The 13,430-nt window shown below is 40.4% G+C and overlaps 1 protein-coding gene across 1 annotated transcript in view; it reads right to left on the reverse strand.

Annotated features, from left to right (window-relative positions):
* Positions 1-32: 32 nt before the first annotated feature.
* The window catches only part of GFRA1 (GDNF family receptor alpha 1), a 197,204-nt gene continuing 183,806 nt past the window's right edge, over positions 33-13,430 (reverse strand). The window contains exons 8-9 of the mRNA XM_081006021.1: positions 2,683-2,736; positions 33-250 (exon numbers count right to left, since the gene is read on the reverse strand). Of these exons, the coding sequence (XP_080862147.1) occupies positions 80-250; positions 2,683-2,736 (225 nt within the window). The 3' untranslated portion in view covers positions 33-79. The remainder of the gene's footprint in view (positions 251-2,682; positions 2,737-13,430) is intronic.

Genomic DNA, 13,430 nt, shown 5'->3' on the forward strand with positions numbered 1-13,430 from the left:
ATATCAGAACAATTAACAGAGGAGGACAGGGAACAAATCAACTTCATTTTATTTCCTTTTCTTTGTACAAGTCCTTTTGTTAAAGCAGATATGAGGTTTCTGATGAACGTGGGCACAAGCAAGATGAGAGTGCAATTGCCACCAGCATGAGAAGTGTGCTTGGCTGGATGCTTATACGAAGAGGAGATGAATTGTCAGAGGACATGTGACTAGTGGAGCCGCCTGCCACGCTTCCTTTCCCAAGAGCATTCTGCAAAACAGAATCATTTCCTTTGGTCACCAAATTTTCACCTGCATATCTTTGCATCTTTTCAATGCTCTTCAATGATCCCTACTTTGCTGCGCCTGCAAGCTACTTAGGCAATACTCTTGTTACCTTCAGCGTGATCCGATAATCAACTTTTTTATTGCAAGTTTTCAACACAGAATACAATAAAAGCTAAACTAATCTAAATAAAAATAAAGGAGAAAAGATTAAAAAAGAGAACAAAGGGGAGAGGGAGAGGAGGAGGAAGAAAATAATAATAATAATACAAAGCCTTCTATCAAGGTTGTATCTTAACCCTTATTCTATCCAAAGGAGGTTGAGACTTCCAAGTGTGATTTGAGATGATAAGCAGAGCTTTTTCATAAAAACTTTTTTTTAAAAGATTGTATTTTAAAGAGACTCATTAGTTTGCTGTGCAGGTACTGATGTAGGATACTGAGGCCACATTGGTAAGGCCACCGAGAAAGACTCAATGTCAAGGTAGACCTCGCCTTGCAGGAGAATGACATAACCCATACAGGATAGAGGAGAGGAACCTTTTTCAGCCCAGGGGCTGATCCCCTTCTGGACAACCTTGGGGGCTCATGTCAGTGAGGAGTGGGGCAGCTAATGTAAGCTTTACCTTTGTACAGTAGGCTAATTGTCTACACACACTCACACACCTCTCTATAGTCACCATCCAGACAAGCAAGAGGTATTATCAGTTCTTAAGTAAACAGTTCAGCCAGGCAAAAAGGCTCACAGAGCTTGCAAAGCGGAGCCAGTGACAATTGTAGCCTGGGGAAACTCCTGTGGGGCATATCGAAAGGCACAGCTGGCTGGGCCTGCGTTTCACCACCCCTGATTTAGCGCATAGTCGTAAGAGAGTCAGAGACTGGAATTTATGTCCCAGTGATGCCCACAGTATTAATGACCATAAAATAGAGGTGCCAGACTCTTACCCATTCCTGCTTTTATTCAGGAAAGCCTATGCTTCAATAAAGGAAAGCCCAGTTGTTTGTTGGTTTTCTGTATGTGAGCCGGCACTTTCAAGTAAACTAGCTCCTGTCAAAACTGAAGTGGCCTTGACAGGAGTGCTTCACCACCTAGGGTTATATCTATATCTTTTAATACTGCAAAGCTCTGACCCATTCATAGCTATATTGTGGTTTCCAAAGAATTAGTGAATTCATCTAACTCTTAAAAGATCAATTCCCCCCACCAAATGGGGACACATGTTTTGACGGGTATGTACATTCAGCTAGTGTCAGGTGGTAGAATAACCTAAGGGTGAAGGCCAAAAGTTACAGGAGAGAGCATCAGTGGTAGGCAATGGCCAATCCTGTTCCTGGCATGGTTTAAGCAACTGTCATTTCATTTATTCAAGATCAGTATTCTGTCAGCCATAAAATCTGATCGACTATGCTTAAGGGTCTTGCTAAGAGCCATGTTCCTGCAGATTATCAGTTCATTACGTTTCATAGATAAAGGGTAATTATCATGTGACCTGAAAATTACATACTTCCTAAGAATTAAAAATGCAATTACCTTTCTGCTACATGGCTGAAGGTGAATGGTAATTCTGGACATGGATCTGAGCCTCCTAACCAATACTACTACTACTACTACTACTACTACTACTACTAATGTTGTTGTTGTTACAGATAGGTAGCCGTGTTGGTCTGCCATAGTCAAAATAAAAAAATCCTTCCAGTAGCACCTTCCAGTAGCACCTTTAATGTTGTTGTTGTTGAAGATAATAATGTTGTTGTTTGTTGTTGCTATTTCCATCTACATTCCACCCTTCCTCCAAAAGGAGCCCAGGGAGGCAAACACATCAACATCATCAAAACATTCTAAAAAAAATCACATTCTCACAGCCAGTGATTTCAGTGTTGCCAGGATTAGTAGCTTTCAGCTATCAAATGCCTAGGTAAACAGGAATGTTTAAACATTCCTCTGAAATGTCAGTAATGAGGGAGACAGACACACCTCACCAAGAAGGGTATTTGTCAAAGGGAGAACCACCACTGAGCAGGCCATGTCATGGGTTAACACCAACTGGGCATACTATGCTATTGTATAATAATATACAATTACTGAAAATTCTGATGAATTCATTAAAGGCAATAATTGTTTTGGACGACTAAGGTCAGGAGGACTTGGGGGTCTTATAAGCTATACTTTGCTGCTGCATCTGCTTCCCAGCATTGTCTATTTTGGCAGGACTTGCAGATTAATCAGTAAGAGGGACTGAACTCAAGGCTGTCATTGCTATCAGAACTAACTACAACAATATGGGATGGGGCAGGATTTGCCTCCTCAATCTCTGTAGGGTGTAACCTCTAGCGTTCTTAGAAGAAAGGCTTCAAAAACTTTATTCAAAGGAGTATTTTTGCTAGTAGCAATTGCCACAACAAGGTGAAAAATCTTACCCCAGTCACACACAGTTCCGTAGCTACAGATTCATTGAAACTCTGCTTTGGTACCTGTAGAAAGACAAAGAGGTGACTATATAAGTATACTTGGTCAATAATATTGGAGGTGGCATTGCTGATTATTCTAAGAGAATGAAAAAGCAGTGTACCCCCAAATCACTAACCTGAATGGAATAGTTATTCTCATAATAAAAACTGGATTACTCAAGAGCAAATGGTCTATTCACATAGCCCAAATGGTCACCCAGTTGTCTATTGGGTATAAATGTATCAAATCAAATGGTGGGTAGTTTTGTTGTTGACCAAAGTTGACTGAGGCTGCAGCTCTAATTAGTTCTCATACTATGACTGGCATTTGCTTGTAATTTTAAGTCTGCAGTTTACACTGGGGTTACATTCTGGAAAGTGTGCCTAAAACCAAAAATTGTGTAGAGTCAAAACACATTGAGTTCAATGGTGGGTGGGGTTGCCAAAGTTTTTTTCTTGGACACCCACTCTATTTCCATTTTTATTTTTTCCATTTTTTCCCAGCACATAAAGCTCAAAGTGCATAAATAAAATGTGCATAAATTGCAGGCTTACTATATGGGGGAACAATGTAACTTATGTCTGAATACAACTTTAAGATATTTTTTTGCCATAGATTTCAAAGCAGGTACTAAAACATACCTGAACCACTAAGCACAAAGGTATTGGACACGCCCCACCTAACTATTCCAAGTAATATTTTATATTGTTTGATGCTTGTAGTGGGTCATGCTGGTATGCAATTAGAGGTCTAAGGGCGTGCTAGATGCTTCATTGGGAAAGGAAGATGGTACTTATGATGTTTTCAGCCTTTTCAATCTATTCCAATCCTATAGCTTACAAGCAATTTTGTGCAAGTTTTGGTCTAAGAACAAGATCTTCCCTGGTCCAACCAAATAAACGCAAATGCATTACAATTTAAAGGCATTACAATAAATACCTTTTGACATCAGTAACCTACCATTAGTAGCACCATAGGATTCTTAAGACTGTACATGCTGTGTATGTTCAAACGGCAATGCATAGTAATTTGCTCCAAAGGTAAAGGGACCCCTGACCATTAGGTCCAGTCGTGACCAACTTCCAGGTCATGTGGCCAGCATGACTAAGCCGCTTCTGGTGAACCAGAGCAGCGCACGGAAACGCAGTTTACCTTCCCGCCAGAGCGGTACCTATTTATCTACTTGCACTTCGTGCTTTCGAACTGCTAGGTTGGCAGGAGACGAACCGCCGACCTTCTGATCGGCAAGCCCTAGGCTCTGTGGTTTAACCCACAGCGTCACCCACGTCCCAGTTTGCTCCAAAGAACACTGCTAATTACAACACTATTTCAAATCACAAACAAACTTTCTATCAGGTATGTTGCAACCCTGGCACATGGGACCATCTCCCTGCTACCTTCCTAGGTCTCCATGAAAAGGGGAAAGACTCTAGCAAAGCTATCAAGGTGTCATTAAACTAGCCATCCTTCGTTTAACTAAGCACATTAGGTGCAACCTGTATACAGCACAACAGATAATTTCATCAGGAACAAAGCTACACAGCAAAACCGTCTTCAGTTACTTTTCAACTTAGGAGATAAAATGGATCATAATAACAACACCAGCAAAAAACAGTAAACTGTTTTCTTCCTGTAAAGTATAGCTTCTGTAGTTAGAGGAAATAAAGATACATGCCCACTTGTTTTATTTCTGTAAAGCAAAAAGATTCAGGGTGGGGTGGGGGGTGGGGAGTTAGCTTCCAGACTGAGATGTAACATGCCAAGTTTCAAATTGGAAGAGTACATTTTACTGCTGAGTTATAAACCTGTAAAAAGGGGTTATAATGGAAAAGCTGGCATAGACTGTTGTACTATAAAGTAGCAATGTATCACTAAATCACAGGCAATGGAAAGAATATATATAAAATTCTGTGCAGAGAGCATGATACCCAGTAATTATATCCTGAGGGACAAATCCTTTCTTTTTTTTGCCCCAATCTTACAGGACAAAGAGAAACTGGTGTAATTCTAGTGCAAGAAAAATTAATGTCTCTAATAATGGCTTGCACACTAAGCTAGTGTACTGTGCTGATGAGAAAATCAAGAGATAATGTTGCATTAATTCAAAGCAGGATTTCAAGAGCAAGGAACTGTATATAGGCTGAATTACTATATCTTCCCAGTTAAAAACAGAACTTTTAACTTCTTCATTTATATTTTGATTTCTAATTTTGATGTTCAAGTTTGAAATTTAGCAAAATTGAATGTATTTTGGGCAACGTTTTGCAAAGTATCTTCCAATTGGAATACAGATGTCAATGATAACATTAATATGGTTAATATGAAAGATTCAGAAATGTAATTATTGAATAAGCACTGGTGAAACTGATAGGGATTTCCAGTGCGCCACTACTTTGCCTTGAAGCCATACATTACTGCAGAATTCAGAGAGAGAATGTGTAATTACTTTTTATATATATCTAGTTGTCTTTCTGAACTTTTCACCACAACCCTTAACAATGTGGCATGCAGATTCCAACAAAACTAATGACTCCATTGCTTTGATTGAATCTCCTAGTGTGGAATTCAGTTACAACCCCCCCCCCCAAGTCTTTTTGTGGGGGTGGTTACATTAAAAAGCAAAACCTGACTTGAATTTTTTGATAATTTGTCAAGTATAATCAAACAACATCAAACAACTGAAACTAAATTTGATTAAAACCCTACTTCTTATACATTAGAAACAAAATAGTAACGTTGTGAGCAGAATCCACAGTCCCTGCTCCCCAAGTCATGCTTCCTTTCCCCAGGACACACTCTCCTTGAGTACCTTAAGAACTGTGACAATGCCTCTTGCTTGTCTTATGGTGGGTGGAGAGAAATGGGTGTGCATAGAATCCTCTGACTTCTGTGTGGATGAAATGCAGCCTCCCATGCAAGGGTTAGAATTACATCCCTTGCTCCACCAACTTTACCTCTTTACCTGGTCCACCACTGGACATCCTCCAGAAGGATGTCCAATCCTGTTTTAGCCAATGGTCATCAATCTGTACGCTCCCATTTTTATTTGGAGGGGGTAAATTCTTCTTGGTAGTGTCCCTAGATAGTAGGACTTCCAGTTGACTCGGGCGGGGTGTGTGTGTCCCGTATGGTAGGCTTTTGTGCCTTTAACTGTGTCCTCCTGAGCAGAAATCAGCAGATGTTTGCAGTATGGGGATAAAAACCTCAAGCTGTGCTTCAAAGTCACAGCTACAGTGGCTGAGTAGTAAGTTGACAACCCTGTTAGGAAGCCTTGCAACAAAAGGCTGGAGGAAAGTATCTTCCTTTCCCCAACTATTCTCCAGCCAACCATCTCCTTGAAATATTCATAGCAAACACCACTGCATAATCCTTTGTTCTCTTGATTACAGAGATTTACTATTCACCCAACCTGTTTTCTTAACAGTAGGACACAAACTATAAAGTGCAAAATGCACTTGACTGTAAAAATGCAATCAGTTTAACTCTTTTGCTCTTCCTAAACACAAGCTGCATCTATCAGACTTGTCAATAGTGTTTTCTTATTAGCCCAGCGATCCAACAATACGCTGCAATATAAATTACTTTCAACTGGGAAAACAAGCAAAGTGCATATCAGAAGCAGAGCCTGCTAAAATAAGGATTCAATTCAGCATAAAACAATTCTAGTCCACAAAGCTGAGGTGCTGTGCTATTTAAGCTGTGGAGGCAATCAGCCTTGCACTCTTGCACTACAAAGAAGCCTGACCTTTACTTGGGTGCTGAATCAGCTGTAAGGAAAATCCACTGTTAGAGCATGAATATTATCTGTGGTCAAATTGCTTAAGAATGTAATAATCTACAGGTTTACTTGGGAGTAAGTCCTGTTTGCACTAGGTAGGTGGCACTTGCTTTCAAGAAAGGATTGGGCAATACGATTGCTTCATAATTACATACTAGTCTGAAAAATATTCTGCCCAATTCAGATCATATTTTCTCAGTTATCTTAATGAAATTATTTCAATTGGCAGCATCATGGCACCAGAATTGCTTAACAGTCAACCTGTTGGGGCTTTGATGCACCTCCTTTTCGTTTCCAGGACATTAAAGAAAAGCAGACTACATTTTTAACGGATGTATGACAAAATACTGGAAAACGGAACTGTTTTTTGTTTGCTTGTTAACAATAAAGTGAAAAATAAAATGACTGTTTTACCTTTACATTTTTACCTCTAAGAGTGTCCTTTTAAACACAAAATGCCCTGAATATTCTCTCTGTATTAAAAGTAGCTGGAAAAAGGAAAAGCTGCTACAAACAGATAAAACAAATAACAAAATCTTCCCCATACAAACCCTGGATATTGTAGAGCTGTTGCTTTTAGCTAGACGTGCACCTTAGTACAGATGTATAAAGAAATCCTCTAACTTTTCCCCCCAGTCCATTAAAATATGAGTGCAGTTTCTGATATACATTCAAAGCTACATTTTTAAGAATCCCTGAGTATCCAACCAAGAGATACAGAACATATGGCCCATATGACTATTTTTTTATCCATTAACTCATGTTGAAATAGTAAGACCTTCAGATTTCTATTTAAGAGAGGGAGGATTTGGGGTCCTTATGGTTGCAGTGATAAGCCTGAGAGTGAGGCTGTAAAAGAAGTGCCCTATGACTCATGGGCAGGAAAGTAAATAAAAAACTGCAATATGAAGGGGAAATGTTTCAAACCAACATTATTAGGCAATACACTTCCTTTAAAAATTTATTTCTTAAAATAACAGTTCTTAAATTTCTGGTTTGACAGCAGGAATGGTGAATCTTTTTTCTATGAAGGGCTAACTCACAGGAAAATTCAACTGGAGATGGAGCCAATGGTAGGAAAATCCCCCACGTCTCCCTCCCCTTTTCTGCCACCCTGTGATATATTTGTTAAATGGCAAACCAGGCAGTTGCTGGGGTGTGTGTGGCAAATTTGGGGAGGTGGCATTTGTATCACCATCAGCCATATACATCGTACACCACCTGTGACATATGGGCTGGGATGAGCAGGCATGACCCTGGATTGGGCAGGAAGGAAAAGGTCTGAGAGGTCTGTTTCTAGGGTTCAAAGGGAAACAGTGGTGGGGGTGGGGAATCCACTCGGATCAGACCTGGAAACTGCCAGATAAAAGAGCAAGTTGCTGCCTTTCCCTGCCAATCTTTCCTACTGGCTGGAAGTGCTTTGTAGGGCAGCTGGTGAGATCTGCAACTGCCAGGGAAGAAGCTGGGGGCTGGGGTGGGCAGTGTTGGTGGCTTCAGGATCAAGGTGAGATCAAAGCAAGGGCCCCCTCTCAGCGTAGTAAAAGGGGACACCATCCAGGCAGGGGCTGGCCCCAGTGATCACACCCATCCTTCTGGCTACCACTCCAAAATGGTACCCCCTTCCCTAACATTGCTAGTTGTTGTGCAAGGGCACTCCTGGGGAGGCCTCACCCCCTCTGCTTTGGCACACACATGCTTGACTCTACTGAATACAAACCTACTTCACCCTTCCTTTCCTTGTGTAGAAGTTACTGTTGAAGCGGAGGCAAAGGAAGAACAGAGTACAAAAGAGCCCATGGTGGAAGCTCAGTGATGTCAGAAGTGTCATCTTCTATTCCGCCTTTCAACAGCATCCAGACACAGCCTGCTCCCACCCTTACATTGTGTGCTGGCCAAAGCTCTCTATTAGATGCTTGGGGGAGGTCGGGGAAACAGAAATGGAGAATGACATGAGAGGGCCTGGTTTGGTACAAGGAGGTAAATGAGGTGGAAGCAGCCGTCAAGAGAGACTTGGGCCCCATCTGCACTATACATTCAAAGCAGCACCATACCACTTTCAACAGTCATGGATTCCCCTAAAGAATCCTGGGAACTGAGAGTTGTCAGGACACCCGGAGGACTTCCGGGTTGGCGCCATCGGTAATGGCGGTTTCCCTCTGAGTTTCTGAGGGACCAGCTCCGCGGGATCGGGTCTGACCGCTGCGGCGAAGCGGGGACCCTTCAAAAATCACAGGCGGGTGAAGCCTGTGAACGTGGGGACTCGGCGGGCACCTTTTGCGCCCCCCCCAAACTGCGAAGGGACCCTTTTACGGGCTCCGGAGCGAGACGGGGTGAGCGGCGCGGTGCTGAGAGTCGACTGCTTCTTCCGCAGAGTGAAGCCGCACAGCCGTTATTGGAGAGCGCTGACTTTTTCCTGGGACAATTTGACTTCGAAAGTAACTGCCCGTCAGTAGGATAAAATTGGATTTAAAGGGAAAAATAACTTAATTCGGCACCGAAGTGGGAAGGCATAAACAGGAAGTCCGCCTTCCGTTCTTGTAAACAGATCAAAGCAAAGAGACTGTAAGCGGAAACTTTGAAAGACGTTTGAAAAAAGACTTAAATCCTAACATCAGAAAAGCGATCTCCCCTCCGGATTGCAGAAGAGGAGGGGGGGAAGGTTTGAACTGTATTTATCTGCAAAAAAAAAAGAGGGAAGGGAAGCTAAAACCCACTGCTTAGAACCTGGGAACGGACTGCCCTGAGATAAGGAATGCCGCTCTGTGAAAAGCACTATCGGTAAATAGAGTACTTTTGACAGCTAACTGCAAGAGAGATACAGTGTTTCTGGACTTCTCCTGGCTTTAAAGTAACAGATTAAGTGCAATTGAAACTGTTGGTTTTTTTTGTGAACTGGGGGATTTATAAGGACTACTTCTTTTTAAAGTTGCAAGCTTTGACTGTTACTGTGTCCCCCTAGAGGAGGTTTGATATTGCTACAATAACAACTGGGCTAGGGGAATTTTCCATTTCAAAACAAACTCTAGCCGTGGGATTGACATTGGATTTCTATGAGAGTGTTATGGCAGATGGAAGAGGAAAGTTAGAGTTGACTCAGGAAAAAACTACTAGGTCTGGCAGACCCTATCGGACAGATACTGCGTCGAGCTTCAACATCTGGTCCTTCTGAACCATCTGGATTATCAGGGGCTCCACCCCCACAAGTTAAACCAAAAGTAATGTCGTCTGAAGACGTTTTGGCTTTAGCACTAGGAAAAATTAATGAATCTTTGGAAAATTTAACTAAACAAGTAGCTGAAACAAATAAACAAGTAGCTGAAACAAATAAAAAAGTAGCTGAAGCATCAGTTAAAATTGACCAAAATACTACAAGTATCAATAATTTGGGACAGAAGGTGAACACCAATACAGAGACTATTGAGAAATTGTTACAGGAATCTGCTTTGACTCGAAAGACAGCTGAAGAAGCAAAAGACATAGCAACTGCTACTCGAGAAGATACCACCGATATATAGGCAACTCGAGGACCACGGTTTGACGTTGTCTATGATTGAATTGAAGGAGAAACAAAGAAATTTGAGAATCAGGGCTGTACCAGAACTTGAGAAAGATAACTTGACTGACTTTCTTACGCAGGAGTTTGCCGACTTCTGGCAACAGGATTTGGGGAAGGAAGAATTTAAGATAGTGAGCGCATTTAGACTTGGAAGAGGAGGAAGGAAGAACAAGGTGAGAGACTGTTTGATTACCCTTCGAACAAAAGAGGAGAGAGACAAAATCTTGAATCTGCACTTCCGAAAGACTTTGGAAATACATGAGTCAAGTGTGGAGATAATTAAGGACATTCCAAAACATCTCTTGGATTTAAGATCTAACTACGGAGATTTGGTCGCCCTGTTGAGAAGCAACAGAATCATCTTTAGGTGGGAATTTCCCCAAGGCCTGTCCTTTAAATATAAAGGAAGAAAGATAAAAATAAGATCAGTCGATGACAAGGATCGAGTTTTGAAAGACCACGGAGAAGACTTACAGAAAGAAGTGGAATCTGGAGAAGAGCCAAGAGCACTGGAAAGAGGAATATTAGATATAGCAAATTTATCTTTTGGATTGCATGGTTCAGAGAAAGTGACATCACCAACAGAACAAGAACAAACACTTGGTGCAGTTGGAGGTAAAGTAAAGTAATCACCTCATGGCTCTGCAACTATTAAGTTGGAATTGTAATGGCCTCAACTCTCCTCGGAAAAGGAAAAGTGTTTTTCATTTGTTAAAAAAGGAACAATTGGACTTGATTTGCTTACAGGAAACACACGTGATAAGGCTACATAGGAAAGTATTGATTAACAAGAAATTGGGACAGGAGTTTATTTCATCTGACAAAGTTAAAAAAAGAGGAGTAGTGATTTATGCAAAGGAGAGACTATCACCGAAATTCATTTTTAAAGATGATCAAGGAAGATTTGTGGCAATTGAAATTCAAGTTCAAGGAGAGAAATTTTTGATAGTAGGAATTTATGCACCGAATGAGGGGAAATCTGAATTCTTCAAAAAGTTGCATGAGACCTTAATGGACTATTTGGATTACAATCTGATCTTGATGGGAGATATGAATGGAGTAGTATCTACAAATATGGATAAGGCACAAAGACAGGTAGTCACAAAGGATGGTAGACTACCGAAAACATTTTTTGAGATGACAGACAACCTGGATTTAGTTGATACTTGGAGAACAAAGAATCCCTTGGGAAGAGAGGGAACTTTCTTCTCTGAAGCCAAGATGACATGGACTAGAATTGACCAAATATGGGTAACTAGAGGAATGGCACCAAAGATAAAGAAAGTGGAAATTTGTCCAAAAACCTGCTCCGACCACAATGCTGTAAGGATGGAGATGAAACTAATATCAACTGGCTCCTTCAGATGGAGGATGAATGACACCTTATTCAGAGATGAACAAGTGTATAAAAAGGCCCAAAAAACTTTGAGAGACTATTTTGAGATAACCATGAACACTAAGGTTGAAAAAAGAGTAATCTGGGACACAAGCAAAGCGGTTATAAGAGGGTTCCTGATACAACAGAATGCAATAAAGAAGAGAAGCCAAAATGAGAAGAAAGATAAAATTTTGGAGAAAATAAAAGAAAGTGAGAAGAAATTGAGAGCAAAACCAAAGTCGCAGGAGATTTTGAGAGAAATAAAGCTATATCAAGTACAATATATGGAAATGATGAATCAGGAAATAGAATGGAAAATTAAACAAATGAGACAAAAAACATTTGAATCAGCTAATAAATGTGGGAAATTGCTGGCTTGGCAAATGAAAAAAAGGCAAAAATTAAATACTATTACAAATTTAGAAGTGGAAGGAAAAAACATACATAACCCAACTGAGATTAGAAACTGTTTCCAGAGGTATTTTAAACAATTATATACACAAGGGCCACAGAAAGAAATGGACATAGACAGATTCCTGAAGATAAATGGACTACAAAAAATCTCTCAGGAAAGTAAATTAATGTTGAATTATAAAATATCTGAACAGGAAGTAGAAGGTGCCATTCAAAATATGCAATTAGGCAAATCTCCAGGACCGGATGGGCTGACTTCTAGATATTATAGATCCTTGAAAGAGTGGTTAGTACAGCCTTTAAAGGAAGTCTGCAATGAAATATTGGAAGGGAAAAGGGCACCAGAGTCGTGGAAAGAAGCGTATATTACACTTATACCGAAAATAGAGACTGAAAAGACTCAGCTGAAGAACTACCGCCCAATATCATTACTTAACGTGGATTACAAAAATTTTGCAGACATTTTGGCCAAGAGATTGAAAAAAGTGTTGATGGAAGAGATTCATAAAGACCAAGCGGGCTTTCTCCCGGGAAGACACTTGTCTGACAATTTGAGGAATATAATTGATATCTTGGAAAAACTAGAAGTGAACATAAACACTAAAGCAGTTTTGATATTTGTGGACGCGGAGAAAGCTTTTGATAATATCTCTTGGAGTTTTATGAAGAAGAACCTACAGGGGATGGGGGTAGGCCAAGGCTTTGAAAACGGTATAAGTGCAATTTATTCAGAACAAAAGCCTAAACTAATTGTAAATAATGTAGTGACGGAAGAATTTAAGATAGAAAAAGGGACACGACAAGGTTGCCCAATTTCCCCATTGCTTTTTATATCGGTCCTGGAGGTTTTGCTGAATATGATTAGAAGGGACCAGTTGGTTAAAGGTATACAAGTCGGAGCTAAACAGTACAAATTGAGAGCATTTGCAGATGACTTAGTATTGATATTACAGGAGCCAGAATCTAGTACCAAAAGGGTTTTAGAACTGATTCAAGAATTTGGTCAGGTTGCAGGATTTAAACTGAATAAGTTAAAAACCAAGGTTTTAGAGAAAAATTTAACACCGATTGAGAGAGAGAGGTTTCAGAATGAGACAGGTTTGACAGTGGTTAAGAAAGTGAAATACCTGGGGATTAATATGACAGCAAAAAATGGGAACTTATTTAAAGACAACTATGAAAAATGCTGGGCCGAAGTGAAAAAAGATTTAGAAATTTGGTCAAACTTGGAGCTTTCACTGTTGGGTCGTATTGCTGCGATAAAAATGAATGTATTGCCTAGAATGTTGTTTTTGTTTCAAACATTGCAAATTGTGGACAAAATGGATTGCTTCAAGAAGTGGCAGAGAGACATTTCTAGATTTGTCTGGCAGGGCAATAAGCCCAGAATAAAATTTAAGATATTAACTGATGTAAAGGAAAGGGGTGGATTTGCCCTGCCAGACTTTAAACTGTTTGGATGTTAATGTTTGGATAAGATACAAGGATTTATTGGAAAATAAAACCCCAAGGTGGCTGTCACCGATGGAAGCGAAAGCTCCGAAAAGGCTCAATATGGAGGCCAAATGGCCGAAATATTGGGAAATTTTGG

Source organism: Podarcis pityusensis (genome assembly GCF_964106645.2).
Source record: "Podarcis pityusensis genome assembly, chromosome: 5".
In the NCBI taxonomy this organism is placed as follows: domain Eukaryota; kingdom Metazoa; phylum Chordata; class Lepidosauria; order Squamata; family Lacertidae; genus Podarcis; species Podarcis pityusensis.